Source organism: Tiliqua scincoides, chromosome 13 (assembly GCF_035046505.1).
Source record: "Tiliqua scincoides isolate rTilSci1 chromosome 13, rTilSci1.hap2, whole genome shotgun sequence".
In the NCBI taxonomy this organism is placed as follows: Eukaryota; Metazoa; Chordata; class Lepidosauria; order Squamata; family Scincidae; genus Tiliqua; species Tiliqua scincoides.
Window position 1 is genome coordinate 1,264,212 of NC_089833.1, and position 25,248 is coordinate 1,289,459.

Genomic DNA, 25,248 nt, shown 5'->3' on the forward strand with positions numbered 1-25,248 from the left:
GATATGGCTGGGGCATCGGCCTTACTCCTTACGGGGTCTTCCTTTTCGTTTGGGAAGTAGAAGCGCTAAACAGGTCATTGAGCAGAACCTGTTGGCTACGGACTGATGCACATGAGAGCAGTGAGATCTGGAGAGTCGTCAGGACTCCACTCTGTGCAGGGGGATTCAGTTGTGCTGTGTTGGGGGGAGAGAAAAGAAGCTTCTTTCCTAGCAAACAGGAAGAGGTAGGTGGGGAATGTTGCTTTCATGTAATCGTGACAAAGCACAAACGAACCTTAAAAAGGAAGATCAATGACAGCAGAAACCAAAATCGCAGCGGTTAGACATTAAAAATACTGCGAGGCCAAGAACAGCAGAGCCACAGAGCCAGGACCCCGTTTATGTGCAAGCCACGTAGGTGCCTCCTTTTGCATTGCTTTGTCGCTGTTTTTTGTTGCTTTTAGTGTTCTTTCATTTTTTAGGTATCTCTTTGTGTTCCTGTTCAGTTGGTTTTTTAAAGTGGGGCACAAGTACGAAAAATTAAAATTTAAAGGAATGCACAAGTCCCTCTGGGCTGAGGTGGACACGCTCCTTGGGGAGCCTGTGTAGGGCTGCAGGAAGGGCACAAGTCAGTGTTTGTGGAGTGTTGCTGCGGACAAGGTCTCTGCAAAGCCTAAAAGCAAAACTGGCTGCAGAAGAGCCTTGGGCTATGTGCATCAGCAGAACAGACGGATTCAGCCCTTCCCATATTTGCAACTTTGGAGTCATTGATCTTGTATATTTCCTGTTCCGGTGCAATAGATCTGGCCTCGCTAGGATGTAGTAAAGAAGGGTGCAGGTCACAATGGGTGTTACATTGCAGGTTCCCTGGCTACCATGGTAACATCATGACCACATATGGCCACTGTTCCACTGGTTGCCATGGGTGTCTGACCAAGCACCAGACCCAGGCAGCTTTATCTTCCACAACTTGAGCTCCAAATCCAAGTAAGGCCAGGTGTGGTTTTATTTCACTGCTTTCTAGTGCAGTGTTTCTCAAACTGTGGGTCGGGACCCACTAGGCGGGTTGCGAGCCAATTTCAGGTGGCTCTTCATTCATTTCAATATTTTATTTTTAATATATTAGACTTGATGCTACCATGGTATGTGACTGTATTTGAGGAAATGTGACAGATCTGTACTTTGAACAGGCTACTATGAAGATGCTTTTTACTCCTGGGTCATTGTGGGTAGGATTACAGGCTAGGATTGTTAAAAATTTCCCTGCTTGATGATGTCACTTCTGGTCATGACATCACTTCCGGTGGGTCCTGTCAGATTATCATTCTAACAAGTGGGTCCCGGTGCGAGTGAGAGAATCACTGCTCTAGTGCATTAATCTGCTTGTGTGGAAGTTGGTTTGATTGTCGGTTTGATTGTTGCTTGCATGGTATATTTGACTTTTCTCTCTATTTTAGTGATGTTTTATTGATATTTTTAGGCCGCTTTGAGCCTTGGATAAAGCAGGATAAAAATCTTTTAAATCAACGTTTCTCAAACTGTGGTTCAAGACCCACTTAGTGGGTCATGACCCAATTTCTGGTGAGTTCTGAAGAGTCTCCAATGAAAACACGGGCAGTGGAAAGATCAGATGACTGACTGCCTCAAGTCTGGAGGCTATTAAGAAATCAGATACCTGCTAACTGCCCTGCAAGAGCTGAGCTCCTACAGTTTGCAAAAAGATAGCTGCTAACTGCCCTGCAAAGAGCTGAGCTCCTGCAGTTTGCAAGATTGTGTAAATATAGGGAGATAAATGATTGAGAGCCAAATCCTATCCAAGAGCCAGGGTGGTGTAGTGGTTTGGGTGGTGGACTTAGACCTGAACGATCCAGGTTCAAATCCCCCCTTAGCCATGAAGCTTCCTGGGTGACCTTGGGCCAGTCACTTTCTCTCAGCCTCACCTACCTCACAGGGTTGTTGTGAGGACAAGAAGGAGGGGAGCAGCTATGTACACCGCCCTGAGTTCTTTGGAGGAAGGGCGGTATAAAAATGTGAAAAAAATAAAAATAAAACTTTCCAGCTCCAGTGTGTAGCCACAATGCAGCCCCATGTTAAGGGGACACATGTTCCTATATCCTGAGGAGACCCCAGTGACTTCCCCTCCACCACAGAATGCAGCACATGCCCCACTGGAACAACTGCACCAGCACAGGAAAATTGGATAGGATTGGGCCCTCAGTGTATTTTTTTCTGGTGATATCCCCCCCCCCCCAAAGTCTGTCCATGACAGGTGGAGAGGCAGGTGAAGTCACATCACCAAGATCCTCAAGCATTGTGGCTATTCATTAGGCTGCCTCATTACAAGGTTTATGGATTGAGGTTTTTTTTTTCCAAATAAATACATTATAAAATGTTACTTGCAAGTAAATAAAAATACCATTACTTTCTACATCACCTTTTAAAAAAATGTTTCGTAAAGTTAAGTGGGTCTCAATAAGAGTGTCATTTTGAAAAGTGGGTCCTGGTGCTAAAAAGTTTGAGAACCACTATTTTAAACAAATAAATAGAATACAATATAGGTGTCCCCCCACCACATCCATGGATCTGGTAGCTGCAAGTTCATTTCTCTGCGGTTCTCCACCCCCCCCATGACCTTGTGTCTTCTTCATTACCGAGCACGTATATATTTCTTGTTTTTACAAAAGAACATGACAAGTAGGCAGGCAGCCTGAACGCTAGAGGGGCACAGCTAGAATGTTAACAGGAAACAGGAAGAGTTCTTTTAGTCTCCTCCCTGTACCGTTCAGGAGGCCTGCCTGCTTGTCGTGTTCCTCTGTAAAGCAAGAAAAAGTAATGAATAAATTACAGTAAAGGCTGCTGGGTAGTGGTGGTGATGAAGTACTGTACACTGCGCATGCACTGTTTCTCAAACTGTGGGTCTGGACCCCCTAGGTGGGTCACAAACCAATTTCAGGTGCATCCCCATTTATTTCAATATTTTACTTTTAATATATTGGACTTGAAGCTATCATGGTATGTGACTGCATTTGGGGAAATGTTACAGACCTGTACTTTTAACAAGCTACTATGTATATGCTTTTAACGATGATCGTAAATGGGACTTACTCCTGGATAAGTGTGGATAGGATTGCAGCCTAGGATAATAAAAATTTTTCCTACTTGATGATGTCACTTCTGGTCATGACATCACTTCTGGTGGGTCCTGACAGATTCTCATTCTAAAAAGTGGGACCTGGTGCTAAAAGTTTGAGAACCATTGCTATGGTACTTGTAGGGTCCCCTCGTGGGGCGGGGAGCCAGGAATGTATCCCCTGCAGATATGGGGGATCAATGCCTGTATTGCAAATGAAGAACCTTCATCTGGTGCAAAATTAAAAGGGTTTGACCCTCCGTAGCTTTGGAAAAGATGGCATGGAGGGATATGACAATATTTGACAAACTCATGAGAGGGGGTTACAAAGATTGTGGCTGGAGGAGAGCCACGGTCATTTGGGTGGAAGAAGGCTAGAGGCCGAGGGCCCTATCTTAGCCAACTTTCCAGTGCCAATGTGGCCGTGCCAAGGGGGCGTGCACTGCATCCTGTGGTGGGGCAACAATCACAGAGACCTCTTTAAGGTAAGGCAGGAGTGTCCAAAGTTTTTGGCAGGAGGGCCACATCAGCTCTCTGACACTGTGTCGGGGGCCGGGCCAAAAAAAGAATCAATTTACATTTAAAATTTGAATAAATTTACATAAGTTTACATAAATGAATATATTAAAGATGAACTTGTATGAATGAATGAAGGTCTTGCAATAGCTTAAGGCCTATAAAAAGCCTTGCACAAAGCAAGGCCGGCCTTTCCTTTGCTGCCGCTGCTGCATCACAGATGCGAAACAGCAAGCAGTGGAGTGAGCCTTCATCCCACAGCTCATGCAAGAGGTCAAACAGTCGCCCTCACGCTGAGAGCAGTTGCATTGGGCCAGTGTGGGCTTCAACAAATCTCAGGAGGGCCAGAGGCTCATTGGAGACTGGGGGCTCCCTGAGGGCCACATTGAGAGGCCTTGAGGGCTGCAAGTGGCCCCCGGGCCGGGGTTTGGGCACCCCTGAGGTAAGGGAACCACATGTCCCCTTACCTTGGGCCTCCATTGCAGCTGCATTGGTGCTGGAAAGTTGGATAGGATTGGGCCCTGAGTGAGTCTCAGGGCATCACAGGAATTTTATTGGGGCTATAAAGTTTTCTGGGCTATTTCCCCTCACCACTGGATCATGATTTCTACAAATTATGCTATATAAACTATGTAGGCTTACCTAAAGTGTGAATGCTGGTCTTCACACAATATACGCAAATGTTTTCTGAGATTCCAGGACATTTCCAGCTCCCCTCCTTTGGCTCCCAGGCGCCCTTTTTGACTCTGGGCCCAGGAACAATTTACTCCCTGCACCCCCCCTCTCTCATGGGCCCTGATGAGATCAGAAATTGTATGATCCCAGCAAATTTTGGGGGGGAACCTCCTTTGTCTCTTGGCCCCCTTTTTGACCCTGGGCCCGTGCAGCTCCCTCTCATGCACCTTGGTGAGTACTTGTTTTACTGTGGAACTTAGGCTCTGATCACGCTTTGCTGGGAGTAAGCCCCATTGATCATAACAGGATTTACTTCTGAGCAGTCATGCATGTACTGGCAGGAGGTCTGGTCTAGAGGGTAGAGCCTCCATTTGCCTGAAGATAACATCCAAAGGTCGCCAGTTTGAGGCCACTGGCACCGTGAATGGCGAGGCCTTGAAGCAGCTGACAAGCCTAGCCAAGTTGTGCTGAGTTATTCCACCTGCTCTTTGGCCGCCCTTCAAGTGGGATATGAAGGAGCTGCTGTCAGCCTGCGTGGGAGGAAACTGGAGGCCAGAATGTGATACCAGATCATAAAAGATCCATCCGAAATGTTGTGGTTCTTGAAAGACAGAACCTTCTTCTTGTAAAAATCCCTACAAGGGATTTAGTACAGCCTGCCTATGTAAACCGCCTTGCATTAAAGTCTGAGGAGAAATCTGATGACCAAGAAAGGCAGTATATAAATACCTGTATTATTATTATTATTATTATTATTATTATTATTATTATTATTATTATTATTATTATTATTATTATTATTATGTACTGTTAGTTTCTTTGGCTGTGACAACAAGTAGTGGCTATCTAGTGGGCAATGATAAATTTAGTCTGGAAGTTAACCTATAAAAGTCTAAAAGTTGGGACCAGATTCTCAAGAGTGCCTACAGCAACAAAAGAGTTTGTTGGTTTTATAGCAGAGTTGGATCTACATGTAAAATTTATTTCTGTTTTTCTAAGAACAGTTTGTTAGGGGTCATCTGAAGGGCATTGGGCTCTTAGTAATTATGTCTGTATGCACATGGTAAGACTATTCCAATGCAGTTCTCAATGGTTGCAAGACCCAGATGACCCCCAGCACCTGAGGATACTAGCCTAATGCTAGGAGTGACCCTAATGAGGTGCTGGATTTTTCAATGGACTGGAGCTTACCCCTTATAGCCTGAACACCTCAGTTAAGGGAGATGTTTACATTGTAAGAACTTAGAAATGTGTGATGCCTGACAATCCCTGCTCTCTACATCTAGATGTTACGGAATACAGTTGTCCCTTGGTACCTGCGGGGTTCCATTCCCAAACACCCCCCATAGATACCAGTTTCCACGGATAATTAAATTCGCGGAAAGCCCTCAAAGGACAAAAGAAGATAAGAAGTGCCTTCTGGATGCTTCCAGAATGCCTTCTGAGGTCTGGGAAGTGCACACACGGCCTCTCCTTGCCTCAGAACACCACCCAGACACGACTGGAAGACTCTTCAGTTACAGGGTTGGCACCCATGTTTAGTCAAATCTGTAGGTGCTGAACTTGCTGATGACTCGCTGTATATTCTTCCTTCAATTAGTTCATAAGTAGGGTGTGGTTTTTTTGGTGATATTTTTTCCAAAATTTCTTGATTAAAATTGCAAATTGTGGTGTTATGTGTTTTTATTCCAAGGGCGCATTTTAATAAAGTATAATTATAAATTATAATTGCTTTGAAAATTTAATGTAGTGTCAGCAGCTGCAGCTACAGTATTGTTTCTAACTGGAAAAGTGATCTATTTTAATTTCTGCGCAGTATTTTAAATACCAAAATGTGGTGTTTTGTGTTTTTATGTTTTTCACACACACACATACACACACCCCTATTCGTAAGACTGCATATTTGTCTAACTACACGATATATTTAGGGGAGGGGTGCTCAACAGGTGGATCGTGATCTACCGGTAGATCGCGAGGCAAAATGAGTAGATCACGGAGTGCCGACCCCCCCCTTCAGGTGCCTCTGGGAGGAAACGCCGGGATTAAGGCCCATTGTACTCAATGGGCTTACTCCCAGGTAAGTGTGGCTAGGATTGCAGCCTCACAGCCTAATCCTAGGCATGTCTACTCAGGAGTAAGTCCTGTTATACTCAGTGGGGCTCAAGGTACACCAACATACATTGTACACATAAATGTTATATGTTATGATGGCGCGAACATTGTAAAAAAAACTCTGGTAGATCTCTGGGCCTTGCTGGGTTTCAAAGTAGCTCTCGAGCCAAAAAAGTGTGAGCACCCCTGATTTAGAGGCTACTTAAAATCTCATTGTTTCATAAAACCTTTCTTGATTTTTAATTTTTTTTAAAGTTCAGATTTCTAAATTGGATAAATATTTTAATATTTTAATGGGGTTTGGGGGGTATCTTTTAATTGTGCTGCTGACCTGTCTTTCAGGAAAGAGGCAGCATACAAATCTTTTTAAAAACCAGAGTCCAGCCTGCCCTGGTTGATCATTGTTGCAAGCCTCCTGCAACGGTGACTGTCTCTGGATGGAATCCAAGCCGTACTAGGTTGAACCGCAGAGTTGTTAAAGACCTTCTTACCACTTTGTTCCCCTCTGGCAGAAATGGCGCTGCACCGTAGCCAGAAGTTGAATCTGCTGCGTCTGCTGGTGCTTCTGACCGTGACGCTCGCTGGCATCAAGTTTTTCTTCCGGGGCAGGTAGGTGCTGTGTCTGGGGTGGGCAATGTTCAGTTAGCCTTGTGAATGAAACCAGCAGTCCCACACCTCCGGGTTTCACAACCCTTCACACCAGAACCAGGGGGCATCCACTAAAATTGAGAGTTAGAACAGGCAGTGGGAAATATTTCTTTACCCAGCATGTAATTTCTTTATCCAGCATGTCTGTGGAACCCCTTGCCACAGGATGTGGTGATGGCACCTGGCCTAGATGCCTTGAAAAGGTGACAGGACATTTATGGAGGAAAAGTCCTTCATAGGTTACAAGCTGTGATGGGTATGTACAACCTCCTGATTCTAGAAGTAAGCTGCATCAGAATGCCAAGTGCAGGGGAGTACAGGATGCATGTGTCTTGTTGCCTTGTGTGCTTCCTGAGGCATCTGGTAGGCCCTATGAGTTACAGGACTAGGTGGGCCTTTGGCCTGATCCCACAGGAAAATTCTGATGTTCTTATCACAATGACCCTTTTATCTCTACCCCTGCTCCACTTCTTTGGCTACCAAGGGGCAGGGTGACAAGGAACATTGTGACATCATAGCCCTGAATTCAGATGTCATGACCCTAGTGGCTTTGTGAAGGTTGCTTGGACCTGTGGCCGCTGCTTACTGCCATGTCTGGTTTGGCTCTCCTTCTTCTGTCCCACACATGCAGTTTCTCGCTGGACCAGCAGAAGGACCCCAACCGGGAGAGCAGCTTTTGGGGGAAGCCCGGGGAGCCCAAAGAGTCCGCTAAGCCCCAGGACCGTTCTTTGGGGCACCAGGACACCAAAGCCTTGGCTCCCAAGCCAGAGATGAGGAAGGATCCGCTTCGGGATTTCAGTGCCACACAGATGCGGCTGGTTCATCTGGACCTCAAAGGGGCACCTCCCAAAGTTTCATATCTGGAACAAGTGAGATATTTTCTTTTCCTTTCTTGCAAAAACTAAATAGACCATTTTTAGGCCAGAAGGTTCCGTTGTACGTAACTTGGTAAGTTAAAGTCAAATTGTCTAAAAATCACAGAAGACTAAAACTAGCAGCAACTGTGTGTGTGTGGTTTGAGACAACAACCAAATGGCAGACATGAACCTCTACAATTCTGAAAGGTCTTAAATGGTCTGGACCAGTAGGAAGGTCTTCTCCTGACACCAGAATGTCATCTGATTGGGTACCAGGTGAGGCTTTCTGGGTGCGACAGGCATTCAAAGCCAAGCCCCCAACCACTTGTTGCCACTCACCCCATTTCCAAAGATAGAGGGACACAGAGCAGGAAGACCTTGATTTTTATCCAGGGCAGGAGGTCTGGTCTAGAGGGTAGAGCCTCCATTTGCCTGAAGATTAACATCCATAAGGTCGCCAGTTCGAGGCCACCGGCACCGTGCGACCTTGAAGCAGCTGGCAAGCTGCAGCTGAGCTGTTCCATCTGCTCGGAGCGTGGGAGGATGGAGGCCAGAATGTTAAACCAGATCGGAGTGTAACAGCTTGAATGTGGTGGTTCTTGAAAGAGAGAACCTTCTTTCAATTTGTAAAAATCCCTGCGTGGATTTAATAAGCCTGCCTGTGTAAACCGCCTTGAATAAAGTCTTGAATAAAGACCAAGAAAGGCGGTATATAAATACTGTATATTATTATATTATATTATTATCCTGTTTGTGTGAGGCATGAACAGGGCCTATAAAAAGGCACTTCAGTCCAGGGAAGAGGAAGGGCACAAAGAAACTTGCCAACTTCTTTTGCTGGATTTTGATGGGCAGATTTTAGCAAGGGGTGTCACTTATCTCCATGCTTTGAAAGGGATTCACCTCCTTATTTCTGCTGATCGATTTGCTATTACAGGCATACGAGCAAGGCAGGTTGGCTTTTTCCTGATCAGTTGGCAACTCTGGGCACAAGTGTGCACTTTGCAAACCATGTAGCTTTATTATGGGCAGCATGAGAGTGGCTGCGCACTCTGTCCCAAGGGGAGCATCATGTGCCATGGCAGGGCTGGTGCATTCTGTGCAGAACAAAGCTAAATTCTAGGAGTTGAAAAAACAAGAGCAGGGTCAACACATTTGCAGAGAGAGAGAGTTTGTGTCTCTGTTTTGCCAAGTTTTCCTCTTGCTAGCACTGGGAAGGAGCAATGAACTTGCAAAGTACAGAAATACCAGTTGAACACACGCACACACGCACACACGCACACACACACACACACCCCCGTTCCATGACCTTCTGCGTTTTGTGGCTGCCACCAAGTGCCAACCACATCAAAAGAAAATATTTGTTTACCGAGTGTATCATTAATCTGTGGAACTCCTTGCCACAGGATGTGGTGATGGCGCCTGGCCTAGATGCCTTGAAAAGGGGAGTGGACAGATTTATAGGATGCATGTCTCTTGTTGTCTTGAGTGCACCCTGAGACATCTGGTGGGCCACTGTGAGAACCAGGAAGCTGGACTAGATGGGCCCTTGGCCTGATCCAGTGGGACTATTCTGATATTCCTTCCCCCCTCCCTCTGCCTGCCATTTTGTCTGCATGTTCTGGGCTCCATCATTCTGAGTTCTGCTCAGCCACACTCTACCCTCTTCTTGTAACCTTGGTAGCAGAAGGTGTGCTAGACCCCTCCCTTTCTCTGGCAGTGCGTCACCCCTCCACAGACGCCTCTGTCTGGAAGAAGCAAAGAGGTTAAGCGTTGCCCCACTGCCGCTTTGCTCCTCATATTGGCCAAGACCCCAACCCCCAAGTGGTCTTGCTGCTGGTCTTCACACGTGTGTCCTTCTCTGCAGGTCTTTCCCCTCTTCTCCAAGCTGGGTGCCAACGGGGTGCTGATTGAGTACGAAGACATGTTTCCCTTCACGGGAGAACTTGAAATCCTCAAGTCTCCAAATGCATACAGGTGAGAAGGGGGCAGAGTTCTGCCTGGCTGGGCAGCAGCAACAGAGGTATGGTGGGGTGGGACTTGTGCAGCCGTTGATGGACGGGCAGGTAACGTGAACTGTGTGGCACATACAAGGTGAGCTGATCATTCCCCCCTCCCCCACATTTAGTGTTAATAGTTGTTGGATTGAAATGCTGACCTCCTTAAAATATGTTAGGACAGGAGTTCCCAAACTTTTTAGCACCTGGACCCACTTTTTAAAATTGCACTCTATTGGCCCGCCTACAAGACTTTGGAAAAAAGGAGGTCTAAGAAAGAAATGATATTTTTATTTACAAGTAATAAACCTTTAAGCATCTTTTTTTCCTCCTTAATATCTCCCAATATTTACACATGCTTGCAAAATGCAGGGGCTCAGCTCTCTGCAGCTCTCTGGTTGTTGAATAGCCTGAGGGCTTGAGGCCATTAGTTACCTGATCTTTCCATCACCCGTGTTTTCATTGGAGGCTCTGTGGGACCTACCAAAAGTTGGGTTTCAAACCACCATTTGAGAACCAGTGTCAGAATATTGGAAGAGGGCAGGTGTATAGCTTGTCATTTGAATGCACTAACACTGCTGTTCAACAGAATCATCTAATAATCCGTCTGAATGTTTCCAATTTTTGCCATTTAAAAATCTGTAGCAGATTCAGTGAGGACTTGTGCAGAACTCCCTGGTGAAAGGAGTCAGTGGATCTTGGATCCCCCTCCCCTCTACAACCCTTTATATATCTCCAATGTGGTTGTTGCTGCTTCCCATTGTTTCAAGGTGAAAGACAGTATGGCAAAGTGTTTACAGCATTGGACTGGGTCCTGGGAGACCCCAGTGTCAAGCCCCTTCTCATCTCAATCTAGCCTACCTCACAGAGTTGTTGTGAGGATCAAATGACAGTGGAGAGCAATGCCCACAGTGATGACTTCCTTGGGGAGGTGAGGGACAAAAGCAAAACGCAGTGGTGGAACCATGCTGGTTCCCCTGTGGGTCTTCCTCACTGCACAAAACCTTCCTTTCCACCACTCCCTGGTGCCCTTTGTTTCTTTACCCAGCATTAATCTGTGGAACTCTTTGCCACAGAATGTAGTATGGCACCTGGCCAGGATGCCTTTAAAAGAGATTAGACAGATTTATGGATGAAAAGTCCATCACACATTACAAGCCATGATGGGTAGATGCAATCTCTGGCTTTTAGTGGTAGCCTGTCTCTGAATGCCAGGAGCAAGGGAGTGGCAACAGAATGCAGGTCTCCTGTGGTCTTGTGTGCTCCCCAAGGCACCTGGTGGGCCACTGTGAGATATGGGAAGCCAGGCTAGATGGGCCTTTGGCCTGATCCTGCAGTACTCTTCTTGTGTTCCTATACAAGACATTGGTGCTGGTGGTTTTACCAGGGTCGAGGCTGGTTCTGACTGGTGTTCTTGTCCTCTGACAGTGAAGAAGACATTGACAAGATTCAGGAGCTGGCTGAGCTCAACAACCTGGAGGTGGTTCCACTAGTGCAGACTTTCGGGCACGTGGAGGTAGGAGGGGAACACTTGTTGTTCATTCATTGATTGTCACTTGCATCCTTGGGCACAGGGACCCAGACCCCAAGAATGACAGTGCTCTGCACTTTGGGCAGGGTCAAGGCGACGAATGCTGTGACTTGGCTGACCAGCTCCCTTGTTTCTATAGGCGCCATTTCTGAACTGTCTCTGGGGGCAGCCCTACATAGACTGCATTGCAGTAGTCTAATTTGGACGTTGCCAAAACAGGATTTGATATTCCAGCACTGTTTTTATTAGTGAGTGTTTGGCAGCTGCTCTCAGGCTGCCCAGCTGTGGCGTTGCAGTGAGAATGTTGAAACTAGGGCTGGAGTGACTCGAGTTCAAATCCCCATTTGGCTGTGAAGCTCACGGATGACCTGGGGAGGGGGGCAATCACACTCACTTGGCCTAACTTGTCTTGCAGGGGATTTGTGAAGAGAAAATGGGTGGAAGAAGAACCAGATAGGTGGCCTAAACTTGGAGGAGGAGGTGGGATGAAAACATAATCAAGAACACCTGACTCTCTAAGCCTCTACTTAGAGGCCTCTCTAAGCCTCTGCTAAGCCCACACCCCACTCTTATTGCTTGGCCCCCAAACCTGCTCAAGGCGGATATTCCAATTCCTTCCCCAATGGCCTTGTGCCAGTAAAATCAAGCATGAAAATACACATGCATGATATTGCATGTGAGAATGTTCTGTATTCATGCACAGTTTCTTAAGCAATGTGGTACTGGGGAGCGGGGAAGGGGGTATTGGCTACCACAAGCAGGTGGGCAGAGCTCAGAGCCCTGTTGCCTGGGATGCAGGATGGGAGCTGACCTGGCTTGCCTAACCCATAACACTGATTCATACAAAGATTATCTGTTTGTTTGTTTTTAAACAAGGAAATGTCCCCGAGTTAAGGGTGTTTTTATTTCTAGAAGGATAGAGTCTGTTGGCACAGAAACAAGAGCTGTGTTGCACCTTAAAGACTCGCCCTTTTGTTCTAGCAAAAACGTTTTGTGGGTTGCAGTCGTGTCATCAGATGAGAGAATTTCAGATCCGCAGCAAGTGTACATAGGCCTGCCCGGGGGCTAGAGGAACCCTAGAAATATACCTCAGTGGTGGTGGGATCAGGGGGCCATGGGACAGAAGTAGTACAGTCACTGTCCGTTCATACTTGTGGGACAGGGATGATTTACAACAGTTGTAACTGCAGATCAGAATGGGCTGTGCCAAGTTCATGAACTATCTGAGGCAGGGACAATGACTTCCTCTTAGAGCTTGTATGGTTCTCCTCTCTCCTTCCCCCCCCCCCCGGTCATTTTACCTGCACAACACCACTGAGAGGTAGTTAGGTTGACAGTAGGTAACTGGTCCAGGGTCACCCAGCAAGCTTAGTGACTCTGGTGGGATTTGAATCACCTTAAGCTGTGGGACGTGATTAGGTTTGTTACCAACTGTGAAATGAAAGCGGTCCCTGTGTGAGACTGGGGCACGTCTCTGAGGAAACTGGCAACACAGCAGGTGGGCCAACCAGGAGCTTGCCTAGAGCCTGCTAACAGTCACACGAATTTCAGTCTACAAGAAAATGGCAATTTCTTTAATTGAACTAATGATAAGGTGCAAGAGCTTTTTCCTTCGAAGTAATACTTCTTGTAGCCAGAACTATGAGGCTGTATCAGAATTGTGTTGTTTGTGTGTTGTGTAAGTAAGTTGTGCCCTGTGTAGGAATGAGACAGGACGGATCCTCTGCAGGCAGGGAGCGTATGCTCCAGGCCAGGGTGCTGGCGGCCTCCAATCTAGTTAGGCTGGTTGAGCAGACAACTGATCCCTTGAGCGACAGAACCTGATTTTGTAGGAGATCTGAATGAGTAGCCTGCATGGTGTGGACTTGAGCTGGCTTTTCACTAGCCTCTGGTCTCCTCACATATAGAAATATGGCCTGCAGGAAAGCAGGTGTATTTATAAATCAGGAGTTCTCTCTCTCTCTGTTGAAGTGCCACAAACAGCATTTAGGATCAGCCCAGGGCTTCCCTGGGGCAGCATTTGGCATGCTGCCTCCTTTCTTGGTGAAGTGCCAGGCCCTGCTTCTCCCATTCCAGAGGTTAGAAGAGGACCAGGGGGACAGAGCAGAAGTGGAGAGGAGAGTCTCTCTAGCAAATCCCTCTCTTCTATTCCGTTCTTCCTTTCCTATTCTGCCCCTCTCTTCCTTTTGCAATCCAAGAAGCTGTGGAGGTGAGTAGGCAGATGGACGTGGACACCTTTGCACCAGCCTATGGCCCTGAAACAACCTTCTCAGTTGGCCTCACTACTTGGTTGGCCCTGTTCACTATCATATGCAATTAGTGCATGGGTTCACTAGGCCCTATTCACTATCACTGCAATTAGTGCAGAATGCGGCGGCCCGTGTGGTTACTGGAGGCAGGCGGTTTGACTCTGTCAGCCCGCTTCTCCTGGGGCTACATTGGCTGCCTATTCGTTTCCAGGCCCAATTCAAGGTGCTGGTTTTGACCTTTAAAGCCCTATACTGCTCTGGGCCAGGGTACCTTAGAGATCGCCTACTTCCATACAATCTGGCTCATCCTCTTAGGTCATCAGAGAAGGCTTTTTTACAAGTGCCGCTGCCTAAGGAGGTATGTGGGGCGGTGGCAAGAAATAGGGCCTTCTCAGTAGTGGCACCAACGCTATGGAACTCCCTTCCCCTTGACTTAAGAATGGTTCCTTCTCTTGAGACTTTTCAGTGAGGCCTGAAGACCCTTCTATTTAAATAATCCTTCTGAGTTCATGGCCTTTTTAACATCTTTTCTACATCTTTTAGTATGTTTTTACAGGCCTGATTCCTTTATGATCTGCTGCTCTATGCTCTTTTTACCTGACTTTTTATCTGACTACTGTTTTTTATGATATCTGTCAATGTGTTAATATGTTTTTATCTGTTTGTTAAATTATGTTTTAATCTGCTTTTAACCTATTGTAAGCTGCCTTGGGTCCCTTTGGGGAGAAGGACGGGGTATAAATAAAATAATAATAATAATATTACTACTACTACTACTACTACTACTACTACTACTACTACTACTACTATATGTTGCAGGAAAGTTTTTATACAGACCAGTAAGTGTGGCCTCCTTTGCAAGTCTGAGAAAGATGGTCTTTTGGGCTCCCTTCAGTCTGTTTGCTTATCCTGGCCTCAGATCTTAGTGGATCTCCCCACCCAGGGCTGGCCTTAGGAGCTGTGGGGCCCAATTGGAAACAATTTTTGTGGGATTCCAGGTTCACAGCCAATTTCAAAATATAAACAAACATGACTGACTTTTTAAGAATTCAGAAGAAAATAAAAATGGTTGCTGTTCTCTATCAAACCTGCAATGTGGTGTTAGGAGTTCATTGCAATGTGTTGTATGTAGACAAAACTAGATTACCCTGGCAGGGGGGCCATTAGGCACATGACCCAATTGATAATAATTAGTCCACTTGGCTTAAAGCTGTTCTGTTCCCGCCCCACTCCTGGCCTGTCCCTGGCTGCAGTCTCTCTCCTGAGGACGTGGGATGCATTCCACAAAAGGCTTGTGCTGAAATAAGTTGGTTGGTCATTCTGGTTTGTTTAGTTATTTTATTTACTCAGTGTTCACTCCATCTTGCCCCCCAACATTGGGGAGACTAAGTCAGCTTGCAAATATAAAATAACTGTCCATACAATAAGAATGGCAAGAGGCAATAAAATAAAAAAACTAGAATGTCTGCACTTGTAAAGAGTTAATTGAAAGATCCAGTGGTGTAGCTAGAGGCGGGCAGCACTACGTTTTGCAGGGAACCTCACCACAGTGTACAAACAGCCCCTCCCCTTTGAAACCAGGCAAACACCTAGAATGGATCTGAAAAGGAGGGGGAGGGGCTACTTGCATGCTGTGGTGAGGCTTCCTGTAAAACTTAGTGCTTTGCATCCCCTCTAGCTATGCCCCTGGAAAGATCAAGACCCAGCATAAAAGCTGCAACTGTAAGAACTGAAAGAGCCACAGTTTGTATATTTGTTTGTTTTATGGTATTTTTACCCTGCTTTTTTCCCCCCCGAGAAGACCCAAGGCAACTTACAAAATACAAATACAAAAAATAATAAAATCACACTTAAAAAAACCAATTACACTATACTAATGGTTCTCAAACATTTAGCACTGGGACCCACTTTTTAGAATGAGAGTTTGTAAGGACCCACCGGAAGTGATGTCATGACCAGAAGTGACATCATCAAGCAGGAAAATGTAACAATCCTAGGCTGCAATCCTACCCACATTTAGCCAGGAGTAAGTCCCATTTACTATCATTGGTAAAAGCTACTACATGGTAGCTTGTTTAAAGTACAGAGCTGTAACATTTCCCCAGATGCACTCACGTACCATGAGCGTAAGTCTAATGTATTAAAAATAAAATATTGAAATGAATGGGGACCCACTTGAAATTGACTCGCTACCCACCTAGGGGGTCCCGACCCACAGTTTGCAAACACTGCACTATACGCTAAAATGACCACTATACACTATTTAAAACTACCATAAAACACAATTTCAATCCATCAGAAAAGTAGCAGCGAACACCTTATAAAAAGGACAAAGCTTGTGAAAATCAGATATAATTTAAAAGCCAGAGAACTCAGAAGGCTTGTCTGGAAAAAAAAAATGGCTTCAGGCCTTGCCAGAAAGCCTCCAAGGAGGGAGCAGGTCATAAATCAAGAGGGAGGGAGTTCCATAGGGTTGGTGCCGCTACTGAGAGGCCACTGAAGTCAAACCATCCCCACGAGGCTGTTCTGGTTTGTCTCCTCTCTCGCAGTTCATCCTGAAGCACGACAAATACCGCCACCTGCGGGAGGTGGAGCGCTTCCCCAACAGCTTCAACCCCCACCTCCCGGAGACTGTGGCCCTGCTGAAGAGCCTGCTCACCCAGGTGCTGGACAAGCATCGGCGCTCCAGCTGGGTGCACATTGGAGCCGACGAGGTAAGTGTGAACCTGCTGGACGGTCACCTTGGATGCCAGAGCAGCAGCCCCCTCATCATAACTCAGCTGGGGCAGAGAGTCAAATGGAACCTGAACCCAGTCCCAAAAATGGGCTCTGAGAACTGAATCAGAACCTAAAGTGGCCTATTTGCCTGGAACCTGAATCAGTGGTCAGTGTGTTTCAAGTATACAGTGTGCCCTTGGTGGCCACGGGGGATCAATTCCACAAGCCCCCATGGATACTGAATTCCATGGATAATTAAATCTGTGCTTTAATTCCTGGATGTGACTGGGAGTCACTGGAAATGCCTTCTGGTCATGCCTGGGAGGCCTGAGGCACTCCGCCATGGGTTTGTTGTCCACAGATACTAAAACCCTCAGGTGCTGAGCCCATGGGGAAGGAGGAACCACTGTAAATTAATTGGGCCTCTCCAGTCCATGGCAGATGACTGGGGCGCCCATGTCCATCCCCCTGCTTGCCTCCACTACTCTTCCTTTCTCCTACTCTTTGGGTTAGAAGTAGAGGTGGGTCAGAGTGACAGAGGAATTGTGGAGGAGAGGAGAGTGGTTGGCTGGAGTGTCAGGATCATGTTCTTCTCCTCCACAGTTCCTCTTCAGCTCTGTCCACCCCTCTTTTTTCAGTCCCAGGAGTAGGGGGAGCAGGGGCTGGCAGGCCACCAAGCCTGGGATTGCAGTATTCAGCACCATTTAACAGTACAGTATTATGTACTCAGAAGCCCCATTGAGTTTAATGGGACTTGTGACCAGGGAAGTGTGTGCACCGGTTTGCAGCCTAAACTCGCCTCAGAAGATTAGAAGTTTGCTGCTTTTTTTTAATTTAAAAAGTTACGTCTAAATTAAAATCCACCAAAAAACATCTGGGGGGGGGGGCGGGAATATGCTGCCTTTACCTTAGCTTAGAGGCAGGTCGCTGGGCTGCAAGGATCTTTGAATCAATAATGGCTTCATTTTGCCTGCCCTGAGCTGGCCCAGACGATCCAGTGCCTGAGGTGGGTTGCCAAGTGCTGCCCCCCCGCCCCCCGAACAGGCATTGTGTTGGCTGCCACTACTCACCCTCCCACCCCTGTGGATTAGATAAGGAAGAGGAGAACAGTGCAAAAAAGGATGTGTGGAGGGGAGTCTCTGACGGTCTAGCCTCACTACTCTCTTCTCTCCTGTCCACATCCCCTCCATTTTCATTTTTCTTTTCGAATCCATGGAGCAGGAGCGATGGAGGTGACTGGGTGGTGCTGGGTGTCCTTGACCACAGTGACCTTGTGGACAGGGCAGCCCTGTGGGTGTCAATCCGTCATAATGCAGGCAATTGGCTGAATTGCCCTGATGTCACAGAGAAGCCAAGCAAGGAAAGCCCTGTGGGTGCCAGTCAGTCGTTGCTTAACGATGTGGGTCTTTTCCCTGTGGGTCTTTTCCCTGACCCTCCCTGGCATGGTCGTTGTTGTACACTTGGGTCTCACCCCCAGGGTTTTGGGTGCTCAGAGTTGTTGGTTCTGAACCCTAGAGCCCTCAAAGATCCCTGTTTGGTAGTACTGCCACCACCCTGTAAGAGCCAGTGCCTCAGTCCAGGGACACCAAGACCCTCTAGGCTTAACTATATCCCTTGTAGGCACTGAGCACTTTCTTTACTTAAAGTCTCAGTCCTCAAGTTTCTAGTCCACAATGAGGATTTTTGGTAGCTTGCTGAACGGCTAGGCAGGATTCTGAACCTTTGTCCCCAGCAGACAATGAACCCAGCAGACAATGGTAAAAAGATTTTCTACTTTATTTTCTACTTTATTTGTATTTAACATAGGGTTACAAAAGGTTACAAAAGGCAGCAAATGCTAGAGGCTTAAAAACTTCTAGGAAACATCAGCATAAAACAACAAAGCTAACAGCAAGTTGTTCTGTTATTCTCTAACCCTCACCTGTTATTCTCTAACCCTCTAATAATAACTCTATTATTCTCTAACCCTCACCTAGGTCAGCTTCTTTTGTAGAAGGCCAGTTACCTCAGGCCAGTTACCTCTGGCCACATGGTCCTGGTGGGGCAGGATGTGCACCCACCACCTCTCTCACTCAGAGACAAGGAACAAAGACCCTGTCCTCCAGAAATGGGGCTGGAAGCTCACCCTCTCAGCTCTTCCCTCCCCCCTGGAGATCTGCAGCTGCATTCCATCCTTGATGGGCGTCTTTCTGGCTGCCTAGGTGCTACATAATCACCCTCCATTGAGTTGTAAATCCTAGCAGTTAGGAAATGCAAGCCACTTCTGTGTTACTGTTTTAGCTTGGTTCAGGCCTTGCAATGCTACTAGGCCTGAACTGTACATGTTCATGACAGTCGTCTTCCTCAAGCAACCCAGGTTCTACTCCCCCCCTTGCAAATGTGATGGGCAACCTCGCAACCCCTCCATGCTCCCAGCACTGGTACTCGACTGGGGCGGCCCACTGGCAGCCATCTTGCCCCTCCCATTCTCATCAGCTGCTTTCCTCTCCTCCCCCCCTCCAGGTTTTCCACTTAGGGGAGGGGTTGGACTCCAAGAACTGGATGAGTCGCAATGGTGGGGACGTGGGCAAGATGTATCTGAGCCACATCCGGGAGGTGGTGAACTTCGTGGCCAGCCGGGCTGGGGGGCAACAGGTGCTCCTCTGGGACGACATGCTGCGGAAGATCAGCTTGACCACCATCCAAGGTCAGTGTGGAGTCAGTGGTTTTGTCTGGTAACTCCAACCTCGTTGGTACCTGTACTGATATTTCTCCATTGAAGGCACTCAGGGATTTGTGATGGTGGCAAAGACTTTATGGGCCATTGGCCGGGTTGCCCTGATGTCACTGAGAAGTCGGGCAAGCCCATTGATCTTTCCCACTGGTTGAGCTGCTCTGATCATAGCAGGGACTTGGTCGAAGGGGCTTAGGACAGGAGGCAACAGTGGACCCAATACCATCAGGGACACAGGGCAGCGACTTGGGAAATGAGGATTGGAACAAGGTGTGGCCCAGGGAGTGAGAAGAATTGCAGAAGGAAGAAGGGAAGGAGAGGAACGTTGGTGGAGGGAGTGGGCAGAGAGCAGCTGTGTGTATATCACCCAGAGCTGCTGAAGTTCACACATGGATTTCAAACAACCCACCAGGCCTTCTGGCTGAAGACTTTTAGTCATCAATGACTTGTGGCTGGGGTCACTGAATCTGGGGACCAGTCGTCCCCCTCAGCAGTGGCGATCCTGGCCCTTGTGCCTGCCCCTGGGCCAGGACTGCAGAATGCCCCCCCACCACAGAAAATGCCAGGGGGGGGGCGCTGTTCATGTCTGGGAGCCTTCTGAGGCCTCTGGAATGCCTTAAAACATCATTTCTGACATTTGAAGGCCTTCTGAGGGCCGGAGAGGCCTCCAAATGGGGAAGCCGTGGGGTAAGAAGAGTTCTTACAGGTGTGTCACCCCAGGCGTTTGCCCCCCCTTGTCTGCCCCTTGGTCATCTTACCTCCACATTTGTGTCTTGCAGACTCTGGCATTGCCAAGCATGCGTCCCCCATGCTGTGGGTCTACTCGTCAGACTTTGACACACAGCAAATAGGTAAGAGGGGAGAAGGGCTCCTGTAGCCTGAGTGGGAGGGTCCATGTGGAGGACTTCCCAGCCTTGAGTGCGGTCTTGGGCCTCCCTCCAAGGAAAGGATCTTCCTCAAATTCATCCATTCCTATCTTACCACATGTAGGTTTTTCCTCTCCTCACCTCTCCCCTTGCTGTGTGTGTGTGTGTCTGGATGCTAATGTTTGTGGCAAGCTTGCTTGTTTGTTTGTCACATTTCTGTACCGCCCTTCCTCCAAGGAGCTCAGGATGGTGTACACACCTTTTTCCCTCCTATTGACTTTCCCTTTTGTCCTCACAATAACCCTGTGAGGTAGGTGAGGCTGAGAGAAGGTGACTGAAAGTTGTGAAATGTTAAAATAAGTGAAAAACACCATGTGGCTTACTCCCAAGTAAGTCCTTCTAAAGGGCAGGCTTGAAGTTCTGGAAATGCAAAAGGTGATTTTGGGGAGGGGGTGTTGGCTGTGCCTTGTATATGATGCTGAACTTTCCAGTTGCAGCATGCAGGGGCCAAGCACAGGCAACCTTGAGCAACCCCCTCCTTGAGTTCCGTTTGACTCTAAACATGGAGCTGGTGCTCAGCACCGCCACACCTGTCGCAAGGCATTCTGCTTCCTTATTTCTGCTCTCCTCTTCCTCCTAGGAAAATACATTGCCAAGTATGCAGAGTGCGGATTCAAGACCATCTGGTTCGCGAGTGCCTTCAAGGGCACCTCTGGCCCCGCCCAAGCCTGGACCCCATTACAGGGTCACCTGCAAAACCACCTGAGGTGGCTGAAGGTCATCCAGTCCATGGCTGCCACACCCTCCATTCGGTACCAGGGCATCGTGCTCACCGGCTGGCAAAGGCAGGTCCTGGGCATAGCAGGATGGGAGAGTGAGAGCAGGTCTGGACAGTCGAGGGGCTTGGAGTCCTTAAAGTTGGATTCACATGGCCTGACGTGGAAGGCTGCCTCCTCGTTCTGTGTGTCTAGAGAACAGCTGTGTCTGCAATGGTGAAGGGAAGGCCCTCTGTGCATGGTCAGAGGCACTTCAGGGACTGGCCACAAAACAGATTCAGTGGCTGAGCTGTGTCTCATGAAGCGGGGGGGGGGGTTTTGCAGGACTGACCTTAGGAGCTGCAGGGCCCAATTGGAAACATCTCTTGTGAGGCTCCAGGTTGACAGCCAAGGCCTGTGGAATCTTAGAGATAAAAACAAAATTCACTTTCCACACTATGTCTCTTTGGTAGAATGGAATGCAGTCAAAATGTGTGCTTTAAAAGTTCATGTGAGTTAACAGAGCTAAGCAAATTTTAATACAGAATTTGATACAAGACTAGAGTAGATTAACGTTAGGGGCGCAATTGGGATCAACTGGTCCAATTGGCTTAAAACCAGCTGTGTTGGAAGGGCTTCTGGTGGGATTGAAGCAGCATGGGAGGCACATGGATTCAGGGGCGTGGACCTAGGATGCACAGGGCTGGGGAAGACTCATCCTGTGATCCTAAGCTAGGCCTGGAAAGCAGGCAACTCATGTTTTGGGAGCCAATTACAGTGTCCTTTCCAGGCACGGAGCTCTGGCCCATGTTGTGGGCCTGGTCACCAAGGGCTGGCTGGTTCCTCCCTCTTTCCAAGATGCTCCCTCTGTTGCAGCTGTAGCTACCTGGAAGAAGGGCGGGCTGTGGCATGGTCTGGTTGGGATGGCTGAAACCTAGCACCAGGAGGCTGTGGGTGGCAGGGGATGGGGAATGCCACCCTCAGTTGGTGATGGACTTCTTTTCCTCCTCTCCCCCTTCAGATACGACCACTATTCAGTACTGTGTGAGCTGCTACCTGTGGGGATTCCGTCCCTGGCTGTGTGCCTGCAGACATTAGTGAATGGTGAGGGGTCCTGGCTGGGGATATGCGTGGAAAGGGGTGGAGGGCAGGGGGGAGTGCTCTGGGGAGGTGGGCTGGTTTGTGTAAGGTGTAGTCTGAAGTTGGGGATTATGCAGGGGATGGATATAAGAACATAAGAAGAGCCCGGCTGGATCAGGCCACAGGCCCATCTAGTCCAGCTTCCTGTATCTCACAGTGGCCCACCAAATGCTTCAGGGAACACACCAGACAACAGACACAACCTGCGTCCTGGTGCCCTCCCCTGCATCTGGCAGTCAGGGGCAGCCTACCTCTACCTTGCACATACCTACCATGACTTGTAACCCGTGATGAACTTTTCTTCCAGAAATTTGTTCAATCCCTTCTTAAAGGCATCTACCTTATACTGATACCATCAGTACTTCCTGTGGCAAGGAGTTCCACAGACTAATTACACGCTGGGTAAAGAATATTTTCTTTTGTTTGTCCTAACTCTCCCAACACTCAATTTTAGTGGATGTCCCCTGAATCTCCTCCCCCAGATCTCCTCCTCCTGGGAGAGGAGGATAAAGGGAAGTTTCTTTCTCTCACACACAACACCAGAACCAGGGGACATCCACTCAAATTGAGTGTTGGGAGAGTTAGGAAATACTACTTTTTGCCCAGCGTGTAATTAATCTGTGGAACTCCTTGCCACAGGATGTGGTCATGACGTCTGGCCTCGATACCTTTTAAAGGGGTTTGGACAGATTGATGGAGGAAAAGTCCATCACAGGGAACAATCCATGATAGCCATGTGCAAGCTTCTGGTTTTAGAGGTGGCCTGGCCTCAAGTCTCTGAATGCCAGGTGCCAGGGAGTGGTAACAGGATGCAGGTACCTTGTTGTCTTGTGTGCTCCCAGAGATACCTGATGGTCCACTGTGAGATGCAGGAAGTTGGACTAGATGGGCCTTTGGCCTGATCCAGCAGGGCCCTTCTTATGTTTTTATGATCACTGCTGCTTTCCTGTGAAGACTTTCTCCATTTCCAGATGAACAATGCTTACATGCCCTCTTTCTCTCCCTCAGGCGGATTTACTGACGCCACCCGCAAAAAGGTCCTGGACATGCTTGGCTTCCAGAGCATGCAGCTGGAGAAGAGCACATGGTGTGTGTGTGTGTGTGTGTGTGTTTTGAAATGACTTTCCTTGTGCCTCCTGGTGCAAGTACTTGCAGGTTATCTGGGGGAGGAGCATGTGGGAAGATCAGCAATTTTCAACCAGTGTGCTGTGGAAAGGTCCACCGGTGAGCTGTGGGAGTTTGGAGCGCAGTGTTGAAAATAGCTGAGAAACGTTTCTGGGTTCTGTGGTCTGTTTCTAGGGCAACTGTCTGTAGTGACATATTGTCCCTCTTCCTCTGCCGGCGATGGAAGAGGGACAGGCAATTTGTGACTACAGACAGTTGTGCTAGAAACAGAGCCACAGAACCCGGAAGAGTCTCCCAGAAGTGACATCACAAGAGTCAAAGATTATAGAGAAGACCATAGAGGTCAGTGTTTGGTGAGGAGAAAAACGTTGAAAATTGCTGAGGTAGATTCAGGGAGCTGTTACCTCTGATGCAACCCTTTGTACACCCAGCAGGTGATAACCAGTACTGCCCTGGGGGAAAGAACTTGTCCCAGGTTTTTTGTGCAGCTGTACAGACTCATTGATCAGCTCCCACAAGTACCTTCACACCACACATGGCAAAGTATCCTCCCAGGAAGGGGGAAAAGGAGAAAACAGAAATGTTCAGGAATTAATTCATGTAAGCAGGGCCAGCCTTAGGAGCTGCGGGGCCCAATTTTAAACAGGGCCCAATTTTGCAGGGCCCCCTCTAATTTTGCAGGGCTCCCTCTTCTAATTTTTTCAGCTCTTAGCTTGAATGGAGCCAGACCAAGGGAGGAAAAAAACATCTGTTACTTCTGTGCAAGTGGATAGGACTCCTGTCCCTTTAACGGTTGTGCAGAATTGTCGCCTGGAAAGTCAGCTGGAGCGAGGAGGGAGCGCACCCCCAGCCCGCAGCATTGCCCAACTCTCACCCATCATTGCTGCATCCGCAGCAGCCCACTCTGGAGCAAGACGAGGGAGAGGATGGTGCTGGGAGCTGCATGGGAGGGGAAGAGTGAAGCGCCCAAGCTGCCACCTTCATGGGATCACTTTGGGCCAACTGGCAGCAGCGGTGGGCGGGTGCTGCTTCCAAAGTTACCCAATTTGGGCCAATTGGGAGCAGTGGTGGGGCAGGAGCTTCTTCCAAAGTGACCCAATTTCAGGCCAAATGGAAGCATCAATGGGCGGAAAGGCAGTGTGGGACCCCCACCACGCACGGGGTCCAAATGGGCAAAATCTCCCCAATTGCCTAAAAGCCGGCCCTGCTTATAAGATCTCTTTGAGGGAGGCCTTGATGAGGGGCACTGAGACCTCCCTGTCTGTCTGCAACTTCCTTCTCATCCGAAGCCCCAAAGCCCACCACTTCTAGGACTGCAGTTCCCAAGCCAGAGGTCATGACTCTAGCAAGAGTCACATGGATGTTCCTGAGGGTCTGGGGGGGGGGGGCTCGGTTGATGTTTGGGTTTGTCTGGCTCCAGCAGACCTGGGCAAGCTGTTGGAGGCCCCTTTCCTCCACTGAGCAGGCTGTTTTTGGGGTGTTGGGCCTTGAGAAGCCTCTGGAGTCCAGCAGGCTGCCTTGCACGACATTGAGAGGTGTAGTTGGGCCAGCTGCAGGTTTTGTGAGGGGCGGCTGAATGAACAATCTGGGAATGTCCAACCCCAGTTTGTTAATGTAACCCAAATTAATTGTTTTTATTATTAAAAATTATTATTACAGGTGAACCTCTGTACCTGCAGAATCCAGTATTCATGGATTCAATTATCCACAGATCTCTCCCCCCTGCCAAGCCCATTAACATACATTTGATCCTTACTGGGGTGAAAATATTCTTTCTCTTACAGTTTGCTATAAGCGTTGAAGCTTATAGGGATGCAGAGGCAGGCTGCTGGCAGCCTGAATGCTTGAAAAGACTTGATCGACGTTAACAGGAATGAGTTAACTTCCTGCTTCCTGTTAAGTCTATAGAGTCTTTTCAAGCTGAGCACATGCAGGGGCCACGGAGACAGGGTTCCCCCATATCCATGGTTTCCATATCCAGGGGAGGGGACCCTGGAACAGATCAGCCACAGATATGGGGGCCCTGCCTGTGTTAACATGTACCCACTCCATGGGCTGACAACAGAGAGAAAAACCCTATTTAGGGTTTGGTCAAAAGCCATTCTAGGAGAAGCTTCAGCTTAGCGACTGCTGCAGAAAGATGCACTGGAGTTTGCTGCCTTGCAAAAGAGCCACCATCATCCTGAATATTATAAGGCATTTGCTTTGGGGGCTAATCGCTGGAAGGCTGGTGGTGG

At 48.1% G+C, this 25,248-nt stretch overlaps 1 protein-coding gene across 2 annotated transcripts in view; it reads left to right on the forward strand.

Annotated features, from left to right (window-relative positions):
* Positions 1-25,248, forward strand: part of LOC136663767 (hexosaminidase D-like) — a 48,001-nt gene that overhangs the window by 18,084 nt on the left and 4,669 nt on the right. Inside the window, exons 3-12 of one of the 2 annotated variants that reach the window (XM_066640685.1) lie at positions 6,925-7,021; positions 7,692-7,929; positions 9,785-9,894; positions 11,343-11,430; positions 16,244-16,408; positions 18,915-19,098; positions 19,905-19,976; positions 20,632-20,836; positions 21,768-21,850; positions 22,895-22,973. In XM_066640685.1, the coding sequence (XP_066496782.1) occupies positions 6,927-7,021; positions 7,692-7,929; positions 9,785-9,894; positions 11,343-11,430; positions 16,244-16,408; positions 18,915-19,098; positions 19,905-19,976; positions 20,632-20,836; positions 21,768-21,850; positions 22,895-22,973 (1,319 nt within the window). In that variant the 5' untranslated portion in view covers positions 6,925-6,926. The remainder of the gene's footprint in view (positions 1-6,924; positions 7,022-7,691; positions 7,930-9,784; positions 9,895-11,342; positions 11,431-16,243; positions 16,409-18,914; positions 19,099-19,904; positions 19,977-20,631; positions 20,837-21,767; positions 21,851-22,894; positions 22,974-25,248) is intronic. The other variant, XM_066640687.1, reaches the window with a different exon arrangement.